Genomic DNA, 11914 nt, shown 5'->3' on the forward strand with positions numbered 1-11914 from the left:
TTTACCACTATTTTTGTGTATTAATTTTCATTTACTCTTGTTGCTCTATAAATTTCTTGTAAACTATAATTGTCATTAATTATAATTGTTATAATTAATGTGTTACGAAAAAATGTTACAGTGTTTTTAAAAATTAAACCAAAGGAAAAATGTAATGAAAATTACATAATTATATATTCATGTGAATATCACTTCCGTTTTTAGTATAAAACACTTCTTCTCTGTGGGAGATTCGGGCGTAGTAAATCACTTTTCACTTTAATTTTAAAAAAGGGAAACGATTGAATATCACCCATTTTATTATTTTATTCTCTAAGGGGGAGGGGGTCCAGCTATTCCTCACGGCTAGCAGAAAAATTGCGCTAATGTATGCAAAGTCACTTACAGAGGGAGGGTGGAGGTTGGGTGTAATATTTCCGAAAAAAGCCCTTACGTAATTTTTATACGGCCCCTAATTATGATTTAGAAATTCACACACTATTATGAATAATCAATTGAAATTTTAATAGTAAATTTATAAAATAAATCGACGCCTCCCGTTCATATAATGCTTATTGAAAAACAAATGCAAGATCATTCTTATTCAGTTTTTAGTGCAAGACAATTCTTATTCGATTTTCCGTGCAATAAAATTCTTATTCAAAATTGTGTTCAAAACAATTGCCACTGACAGAACAATAAATGTAACCCTAAATCATCTTGTTAATATTAAATTGCAATTAAATATCTGAGAATTTCAGTGCGTATCTATTGTTATTAGAAAATTTAATACTTGATTATCTCTTACGTACTAAGAAATATTGTTTAAGCAATTGTAATTAAAAATTATATTCAATTGAAAATTTTATAAAACTCATAGTGTAAGCTAATTTCAGATTGTACTTTTTAGCATAGAATTTTGAATAAGCATTTTATTGCACGGGAAATCTAATAAGAATTGTCTTGCACTAAAAACTGAATAAGAATGATCTTGCATTTGTTTTTCAATAAGCATTATATGAACGGGAGGCGTCGAAATAGGGAAAATTAATTATATTTTAAACATTTTTCAGAAATTTTGAAATTATAGAAAATTATAATAAATTAAAAAATTCAAATAATTTGTACAAAATTTGTTTGGGTAATTCTTATATAAAGCAATATATTTTATGCGTATTAATATTATGTGGCTAAAGTAATTTTTAAATCAATATTAATTGATTTAAATTTTCAGGTTATCGAGTACATTAGTATAAAAATAAAGGAAAATTATTTAAACTTATTGCTTTTAAATATATTGAAGTGATTCATTACGCTCTAGTCTATCCTATAGTTTTTGTATTTCATTTACAATCGCGCGGCTATTTCACAACGCCAAGTAGCACTAAACGAATGAACACAATCTATGTACTAAATATTTCAAGGATGACTGTTCGTAGAGTAAAGCATGATGTCTTTCATGCTAGTTATATTAACAATGACTGTAAAGTAAACACTTTGTAGGTGTATACAGAACATAAAATTTGATAAAAGAAACCTATTTTTTCATTTTCTACAGTAAATATTTTATTTATTTTTACTACAAAAAATTATCAATTTGAATTCCAGTAGGAGAAGATTAGTTTGCTACATAATATGTGAGCATAAATAATGTGTGTACGTGTAAGGAAAGCATACGCAAAAATTAAGTATATTTTTACCAAATATCTTAAATATTCATTTGATTTTGAATTGTTTACATGACACAAGAGTGTTTTCATTACAATATTTATGTGACTAATTCAAGTTCAATTTTTCTCAATACATAATTAATTTATAAAAGGAAAATTAAAAATTTATAAATGTACTATAGCTGTATTATTATTATATATATATATATACATAAATATATTATAGTATATAGCCTATGGGTCAATCTCTAGAAATGAACAAATTCAGAATTGAAATTTCATTTTAAAAAAAGTTGAAAATTCAGTTTTATTATTAGTCCTTTGGCAAAAGGGGGATCCTAACAAGCCTATAAAATACGTGGTTACAATCTTTATCAACATTATTATTAAAAATTAATGTTTTTTAATCAGAATTTTTGTTGAAAATTTCTCGCAGCTAAATGGGTTTCAAAATTGATGAAAATTAATTAAAACTCGTTACTTAGGGGTTTTAGGGGTCGCCAATTACGAATCCGATGTCAGTTTCTCAAAATCCAAAATGGTGGATCCAATATGGCAGACACTTTCTTCAAAAATTTAACGGATTTGCTTGAAACTCGTTACTCGGGGGTTTTCGGGGTCGCTGATTATGAATTTAAAGATAGTTTTTGAAAATTGAAAATGGCGGATCCAATATGGTGGACACTTTTTTCAAAAATTCATCGGGTATGCTTGAAACTCGTTATTCGGGAGTTTTCAGGGTTGCTGATTACGAATCCGATGTCAGTTTTTGAAAATTCAAAATCCCGAAATCCCCAGAGCGACAAGTTTTAAGCCAATCTAATTAATTATTCATACTAGATCAGCCATTTGCAATTTTCAAAAACAAACATCAAATTCGAATTCAGCGACCCAAAAAACCCCTGAGGAACGAATTTCTATCGAATAGCATCAATCTTAAAATTATCCGCCATATTGGATCCGCCATTTAAAATTTTTTAAAACTGACCCAAAATTCGTAATCAGCGACCCCGAAAACCCCCTAATAACAAGTTTCAAGCAAATCCGATGAATTTTTCAAAAAGTGTCCGCCATGTTGGATCCGCCATTTTGAATTTTTAAAAATTAATAACAGATTCGTAATCAGCGACCCCGAAAACCACCAAGTAACAAATTTCATGCAAATCTGAGCAGTTTTGAAAAAAAATGTCGGCCATATTGGATCCGCCATTTTGAATTTTCAAAAACTGACATGAGATTCGTAATCAGCAACCCCGAAAACCCCCGAGTAACGAGTTTCAAGCAAATCCGATAAATGTTTTAAAAAATTGTCCGCCATGTTGGATCCGCCATTTTGAATTTTCAAAAATTATTATCATATTCGTAATCAGCAACTCTAAAAACCCCCGAGTAACGATTTTCAGGCGAATCCGATGATTAATAAAGTTTGTAATTTACGTGCTGTGTAATGGAAATATACCATGGGTAACGGAGGGGAGTTTTCTTCCATTATACAGCTTCAAAATGTTCTGATTCTAATATAAAAAAATTAAATATTATAAATAAATTAATAACAGCATTTGTTTTCTTTGTTTTTAAATAAAACAATGTTTTAAAGATTATTAAAAATTATTATTATTTACGTCCTAAAAACTAAATTTACTGCGGTAACGGAGGGGAGTTTTTATTGTGTCGATGAACACTGACAAACTAAAGATTCTTTTAAAACTAATTGTTTTCATTTTGTTTCATCATTTTATGCAATAACCATAACTATACTGACACTACAAAGAGTTTTGATGTATTTATTTCTATTTTATCGTTTTTGTTTATATTTTATAATTATATTTGTGAGCGGTAACGGAGGGGAGTTTTATTTCTGCACAAAACTAATTTAATTCTAGGTAAAAATAACTAACAAATATTTTACTTTATTTTTCATGATTGAATTAGAAATAAAATAATAAGTAGATATTACTGGGCAAAAGATTTTTTTGTATTACAGAATTAATATAATATCTTTTCTATAAATGAAACTTACTTCATGAACGGTAACGGAGGGGAGTTTTTATGCTATATAAACACGTGTATCTTTAAATATTTCAAATTTTCGATTTATTTTTCATAGGATCCGATTAAATCATGATGAATGCTATTATTAGGACGTAAAGATTTTGAAAAATTATTATTATTTATTTTTAAAAATCTAATGTACGTGTCATGTGTCCCGATTGTGAGAATGACCCCTATAATGTATTATGTATGTTATATTTTTTCCGACTAATTTATTTTCGTATACTGAATAAAATTTTCAACAACAATTTTAATTTTAGATACTGGATACTTAAAATGGATTTGTCAGCTGTTCCTCTATTGGCATTGTCAAAAAATTAAAAACGCTAATTTCAGCATTATTAATTCCAATAAGAATATTGCCTGCCGATAACGGATTACCAAGGTTTATTGTTATTATTATTTTTTTTTGCTAAATTGATGGACCTTATGCAATTCCTTGTAGAATCAGAACTGGATAGAGCAATTATAAAACAAATAAAAATTGTATTTATTTATTTTTTCTTTTTGTAGACATTGGAGAGGATTAACACATGTTTTTGAATTGTCAGGTAAAGCAATGCCTCTACTTTATACTCATTTAAATCCGTCTAAGTATATTTTAGACATAATTGACAATAGAACACCTTTAAAGGACCTGCAAAAAGCATTTGAGGCAATCGAAAGATGGGACGTGTTTGATGATACAGAAACTTTCTTTGGTAACGCACGATAACAAAGATTATCATAAGAAGACTAAAAAAGAAATAGTTATTAACTTTAATTAAATATTTGTTTATAATTTTAGAAAAAGATGTCCAAGTGTACATTGAAAATCTCAAACGATCGCTGAAAAAGGCAGAAGATGTCGTTGCTAATACAGATTTAGATATACTCACAATTGGTAAAGAATATTTTACTAATTTATCACTTTACCATTTTCTTTTTAAATAAATAAAATTGTACTCCTATTATAAAAAGTATATAAAATTTTTTATTTGAATCTAATTATTTATTATTTATTATTTATTATTTATTATTTATTATTTATTATTTATTATTTATTATTTATTATTTATTATTTATTATTTATTATTTATTATTTATTATTTATTATTTATTATTTATTATTTATTATTTATTATTTATTATTTATTATTTATTATTTATTATTTATTATTTATTATTTATTATTTATTATTTATTATTTATTATTTATTATTTATTATTTATTATTTATTTTATTGTTCATTTGTTATTAACCCCTTGGCTGTCAACGAGATTTCCACTGTTTGGGCCAAAAGTGTGTTGAAAAAATTTTTAATGGATTTTTTTGAAACTTGGTACACTAAGGTTTCTGGGCTCGCTGATTACGAATCTGACATCAGTTTTTCGAAATTCAAAATGGCGGATCCAAGATGGCGGAATTTTTTTAAAATTCGTCGAATCTGCTTAAAACTTGTTACTCGGAGGTTTCAAGGGTCGCTGATTACGAATCTAACATTATTTTTCCAAAATTCAAAATGGCGGATGCAATATGGCGGACAACGAAATAAAAAATTGATCAGATTGGGTTGAAACTGAGTACTTGGGGGTTTTCAGGGTCGCTAATTACGAATCTGAAATCAGTTTTTTAAAATTAAAAATATCTGGTATTCAGTTTCAAGCCATTATAATTAAGTTTTTATTTTGTCGTCCGCCATATTGAATCCGCCATTTTGAATTTTGGAAAACTTATGTTAGATTCCTAATCAGCGACCCTTAAAACTTCCGAGTAACAAGTTTCAAGAAAATTCGACAAATTTTTAAAAAATCCCGCCATCTTGGATCCGCCATTTTGAATTTTAAAAAACTGATGTCAGATTCGTAATCAGCGACCCTAAAAACCCCCGAGTATTCAGTTTCAAGCCATTATAATTAAGTTTTTATTTTTTCGTCCGCCATATTAAATCCGCCATTTTGAATTTTGGAAAACTAATGTCATATTCGTAATCAGCGATCTCGAAAACTGCCGAGTAACCGGTTTCAGGAACATTTAAGAAGTTTTTAATCACCTTTCTTAAGGGTAAGTCCAAGGTGTGAAATGTAAACAAACCAAACACAAAAATCCCACTTTTGTAACAGCCATTTCTTTTACAAAAAATAACATTTTTACACTTTCTCTACAAAAATGGAAAATTAGAGTTTCAAAGAGTCCAATAAAATCATTTTTGGCTATGAGCAATAAAAAGCAATTAGTGAAATAACTAATTGAAATGACCAGAAAAATAGCATTTTTGACGCGTCGCGAAAAATAAACTGTTTGAGTATATCAACCGCACGGATGATGAAGAAGTTCCATGTCAGCGATTAGACCTTCAACATGTGGAAGGGTAAATTTTTCCCTTTCTTCCTTGAAATTACAAGAAAAAGGGTAAAAACTTCTTCATTGTCCGTGCGGTTGATATAGTCAAACACTTTATTTTTTCGCGACCTGAGACTTCGTTGCTCTCTGCGCAAGCGCAGAGCGTACTAAGAATGCTTTGACAGCACCATGTGGAAGTGCACATTTTGTTTTGATTGAAACTTAGTTGTTTTCTCATTTTTTTTCACCTATGCAAGGCGTAGTTACCAAATAGAGTACGTCAGTTCACCATTTTCATAAAGAAAATGTAAATTTGTATTTATTTACGAAAATGAGACCTCGTGCGAAAATGCTTTACTATGCGCTATTTTGAAGCATTTTTGCACGAGGTCTCATTTTCGTACATAAATATAAATTCACATTTTCTTTATGAAAATGGTGAACTGACGTATTCTATTTGGTTACTACGCCTTGCATAGATGAAAAAATGAGAAAACAACTAAGTTTCAATCAAAACAAAATGTGCACTTCCACATGGTGCTGTCAAAGCATTCTTAGTACTCTCTGCGCTTGCGCAGAGAGCAACGAAGTCTCAGGTCGCGAAAAAATAAAGTGTTTGACTATATCAATCGCACGGACGATGAAGAAGTTTTTACCCTTTTTCTTGTAATTTCAAGGAAGAAAGGGAAAAATTTACTCTTCCACATGTTGAAGGTCTAATCGCTGATATGGAACTTCTTCATCATCCGTGCGGTTGATATACTCAAACAGTTTATTTTTCGCGACGCGTCAAAAATGCTATTTTACTGGTCATTTTAATTAGTTATTTCATAAATTGCTTTTTATTGCTCATAGCCAAAAACGTTTTTTTGGACACTTTGAAACTCTAATTTTCCATTTTTGTAGAGATAGTGTAAAAATGTTAATTTTTGTAAGAGAAATGTCTGTTACAAAAGTGCGATTTTTGTGTTTGGTTTGTTTACCTTTTGGTTTGTTTACATTTCACAACTTGGACATACCCTTAAGTTGCGCATATATGCGTCATGAACCACTTTTGGCCAGTTTAGTTTTGCGCATATATGCATCAGCGACAGTCAACGGGTTAACAATTTACTGACGATTTTTTGGTAGAATTTAGAAATGTTAACTTTAGAAGTGCGCTATTTGACCATAAATCAATATATCGAAAAAATCTTACGTGTTGCTTTAGCTATTGTAATGTACAATAAATAAAAAATTATATACTCAAGATATTTCAAAATTTACAGAAACAGTTGGTGCGGCCACGGACCATATGCGCCACAGAGATGTCGACGGAAAACCCCAACAGCGTCGCCATTATTCATTAAATTATTATGAAAATTTATATTTTTAAACTTCAAAAGATGTACAATAAACTCCTCATATTCCAATTTTAATTGACTTTATAAATTCTCTGAAAAAAATTCACAAAAAATGCCTATTTTTTCGGTTTCTAGAGTGGCATAACCCCTTAAGCTTTAAAATAAATATTTGATTAAGATTTTATCTTTATTATTATTGAAAATACAAAACTTTTTGTAATACCCTTGCATGCCGTAGGGTGGGCAAATCCTTTTGAGCGGCACTGTATATCAACCGCACGGACCATGAAGAAGTTTTTACCCTTTCTCTTGTAATTTCAAGGAGGAAAGGGAAAAATTTACCCTTCCACATGTTGAAGGTCCAATCGCTGACATGTAACTTCTTCATCATCCGTGTGGTTGATATACTCAAACAGTTTATTTTTCGCGACGCGTCAAAAATGCTGTTTTACAGGTCATTTTAATTAGTTATTTTACTAATTGCTTTTTATTGCTCATAGTCAAAAACAACTTTATTGGAAACTTTGATACTCTAATTTACCATTTTCGTTAAGAAAGTGTAAAAATGTTATTTTTTGTGGGAGAATTGGCTGTCGAAAAATTGCAATTTTAGTGCTGGTTTAGTAACCTTTTGGTTTGTTTACATTTCACAACTTGGACATAGCCTTAAGAATAAAATATTTCGGGTTCATATTTGTAGGGGTGATAGAGGGAGGCGCGCTCTTTTCTGTTTTTACAATAATTTTGCGAAGAAATTATTTTATTAAAGATTGAAATTGGAGTAATTTGAGGTTCAGATATTTTTTTAGTTCAGCCGCAGCCACTAAGAAAATGTCTTAACCTCAAATTACTCCAATTTCAATCTTTAATAAAATATTTTCCTGGCAAAATTATTGTAAAGACGGATAAGAGCACATCTATTACCCCTCCAAATATAAATCCGAAATATTTTATTTTAAAAGATGACAAGTAAATTTCAAACCCCTTTTTTTGAATGTTGAAACAATTTTTTCAGTAATTATTTATCAAATTTTTTTGCAAAATTCCGAGAAGAGCCCATGTCAGAGTAAGTTCCTCTCAATTTTCTAAAAAATCCTGACCAAAAATATTCTTTTCTTTTTAAATGAGAAGTCAACTACGATACTAATTTTTAAATTTTTCCACTTAAACATTAATTTATTTTAGGTTTGCACAAAAGACAGAGATTTAATTGCTGATGTATCTCTTGAAAGCGAAGCAACAATGAAATTAATTTCCGAACGTTGTAATCGACTCATTGTAATGATTTCACCAAATTTTTTAAAGAGCCACGTCAATAAATTCTTTTTAGACTTTGCACATGCTGTGGGAATAGGTATGTTTTTCAAAAAATGTAGGTAATATAAATGTAATGTAAGCAAATGCTTACTTCCTTTTTGGTTTTTAATAACATTTTTGTTAAAAAATGAGTTAATAAAAATTTTTTTAAATTTATTCTATAAGTAGTTACTGAGATAGAATAATTTTAACTTATAATGTTGTATAATTCATTTGTAAAGGAAGTGTAAACGAATTCCAACTTAAAATTTAATCACAAACTTGATTTTGCGATTTTTGATTAATAAATGTACATATGAATGGACTTTATACATCTTCAGATAGTGTTTTAATTAATTTAAAATTTTGCAGACCAAAGAAAAAGAAAACTTATCGCTTGCATTTATAAAGATTGTGATCAACTTTCTGAGTCATTAAGTTATACAATGAACATGTATTACAGTCGAAGAGTTTATTTTGATTTTTGGGGGAAACTTTGCGATTCTGTAAGAACATCTCCATTGAAAAAGGAAAGGTAAACAGTACATTTTTATTCTATTATCTTCGAACTTTAATAAAATATTTTTTAGACTAAGGGACAGTAACATTGAATACATAGTATTCAGACAAAAATTATTTCTCTAGAAAATTTGTTAATATTTTTTAATATGAAATAAGAAATATTTTGTTTCAAGACAGTGAATGACACCATTTCTTTAGTTTAGAATTATTTCATAAACAATGCATTATTTTTTTAAATATGGACAGAAACATTATTTTGATTTAACATTCGGGAAATTTTTCTGTTATACCTAAAGCAATATTTTTGTGATAATATTTTCAAAAAACATAAATATGGAAAAAAACAGTTTTGATACCTTGCTCATATAGCCACGAAAATTTTCTGATACTTGACAGCACCTTCCGCTATGCTGAAAATTTAATAATAATAACATATTGATACGTTAATATGCTGAAATTATTACAATTACACAAGCTTGTAACAAAATCTTCAATCAAGTTTTATTTACAACTTGTTCTAAAAGTCGAAAGAAAACAAAAACTTTCATTCTTTGACAACTTTTTCCTAAACTAAATATTTTCGGACTTATTTAGCTACTGAATATAGATCTACAATTATTACAAGTCCAAAATTTCGAAAATTCATAACTCGAAAATTTGGACAATTAAACAAAAATAAAAGAATACGTATCTGCTGTTTTTCGATACAGAATAGAAAAAATATATTTTTGGCCTATTATAAGAGATCGACTAAAATCTCACGTGGAATTCCCCATATATAAGGTAGGTCTAAAAATCATAATCAATAATTTTTACTAACACAATCCTTCCTCTATGAGAAAGCAAAATTGAAAATGTATAATGTCAAGTTGAAGGAGATGTTTTACAGCCAATCGCTAACAGACGGCAGACGCTCTCAGACATCATAATTTTCAACTGCCATATTACATTATATTAGATTTAGACAATCTGTTAGATTTTTGCAGTTGAGAAGGTATGTTGGTAGATTTTGAAAAAATTATCTGTATGTAAAGAAAAATTATTGGAAAATTTTTGTTATGTTTTAATCGTTTTTGCAATCACTCGACTGTGTACTATTCATCTATTACCATATGATTTAGGGAGCTTTAGACGTTTGCGCTGAGGGCGCTATGAGTATAAGTCGTAGCGCTAACATAGAAAATACCCTAAATCATATGGTAATAGACCAACAGTACACAGTCTTTTTTTTGAACATGTACATATGAGTTTTTGAAATAATTTTTTTCATATTCTTACGGTAAATTTAAAAAATTTTAATTTTAAATTATATTTATTTATCTTTATAAAATTTATAATATGAAGTTTTACACTTATTTTCACTTATATTTATTTAATAAAACTGTAGTTTCTGATGAAGACAGCTGAGCTGTTGAAACGTTAAAAAAAGAATTATTCTTTTTTTCTCTATCTTAAACCTTGACTTTGAGTGATCGTTAACTTCAATTTTCTAATTAAATACTCCGAAGTTTGCAAGTAAATCTTTAATAAATTTTTAGGAAAGTTTCGGTACTCTGTGGAAATGAATATTCTTCTCGATCAACGTATATTTATATTCTTCTCTAACACGTTCTTACACTAATTGGAAATGTACAGTTGACACCAATTTTCAAAGTGCACAATGAACATTAATGAAATTTAATTACGAATAATTTGCAATTTAATATTTGTTTTCTATTTTTCAGACGTCTGGTGAAAAAGGAAATCAAGAAGATAAAAGATGATCACGTTGCTAAGAAAGAAAATCGAGAAAATAATTTGGCAATTAGTTCTCAATTGTCAAAGTGTTCAAAACCAACAAGTAAACCACATGCAATTCTATCTAATTTAACGAAAAGAAAAGATAAAAAAACAAATAATTAAGGTACATCGAGAGAAATTAATGATGATCAAAATTATTCTGGACTGAGTTTACCATCTGTTCTCTCAGACGCGATAAGCATCAATTTAGATTCTACAAGTTTACCCTCAGATGCAGCTAATCTTCTTTCATTGAAGCTTGACAAAAAAAGAGATTTTCACCCCTTAAAAAGCTTCTCAGAATAAAGAAATAAAACTTTTAATTTTAAAATTTGAATTTGATTCAATAGAAAAAATTTTCTGCTCAATGTGTGATAATTTACCGACAGTAGCTAAGAGAAGGAAACTAGTACATATAAATGTATTTTATTGAAATTAACAACAGGAACGAAAAATTATTAATGTTTGAAATTTAAAGTATTTTGTTACTTCTCTGTAAAAATTTATAATCTAATGTTAGAAATATTATATAAATGTTTCATAATCGATGTCATTATTATTATCATAAACAAAAAAATAAGCAATTGCTCTCTAAATCTGAATTAGTAGAATTCTACTAAGAAATAGTAAAATTTTACTAATTGCTTCCTCGTAGAAGAAGCTTTGTAGCCGATTAATTTACAAAATTTTTAAAAATCCTTTAAACAAATTTTCTGCTATATAGGACTATGTTATATAAGACCTTGAACAATTGACCGGATGTGTGTGTGTGTGTGTGTGAGGATCCCATTTTTTGTGAACACGATAACTCGAAGAGGTTTTAACGAATTTGGCTAAAATTTACCAGGTATATTTATCATAAAAATATATCTCGAAATGGATTGATGAACTTTGTAAAATCCTCAGAAATTTTTTTTTTTTAAGTTGGTTATTGAAGTTAATACAGTGCC

General features: G+C 28.6%; 1 protein-coding gene across 3 annotated transcripts; it reads left to right on the forward strand.

Moving 5' to 3' along the window:
* The first annotated feature begins 1439 nt into the window (after window positions 1-1439).
* On the forward strand, window positions 1440-7501 carry LOC122509885. 3 transcript variants are annotated; one of them, XM_043624212.1, is made up of 6 exons: window positions 1440-1667; window positions 3962-4086; window positions 4215-4252; window positions 4336-4402; window positions 4489-4584; window positions 7293-7501. In XM_043624212.1, exons 3-6 carry the CDS (start codon window positions 4235-4237, stop codon window positions 7397-7399), a joined length of 288 nt encoding a protein of 95 aa, XP_043480147.1. In that variant the 5' UTR covers window positions 1440-1667; window positions 3962-4086; window positions 4215-4234; the 3' UTR covers window positions 7400-7501. The 3 variants fall into 3 exon arrangements, with proteins under 3 accessions (XP_043480147.1, XP_043480131.1, XP_043480137.1); XM_043624196.1 differs by having other exon boundaries at window positions 4215-4402; window positions 7293-7497; XM_043624202.1 differs by having other exon boundaries at window positions 1440-1616; window positions 4215-4402; window positions 7293-7497.
* Window positions 7502-11914: the final 4413 nt, after the last annotated feature.

This window comes from Leptopilina heterotoma, unplaced genomic scaffold (genome assembly GCF_015476425.1).
Source record: "Leptopilina heterotoma isolate Lh14 unplaced genomic scaffold, ASM1547642v1 Lhet_12, whole genome shotgun sequence".
Classification (NCBI taxonomy): domain Eukaryota; kingdom Metazoa; phylum Arthropoda; class Insecta; order Hymenoptera; family Figitidae; genus Leptopilina; species Leptopilina heterotoma.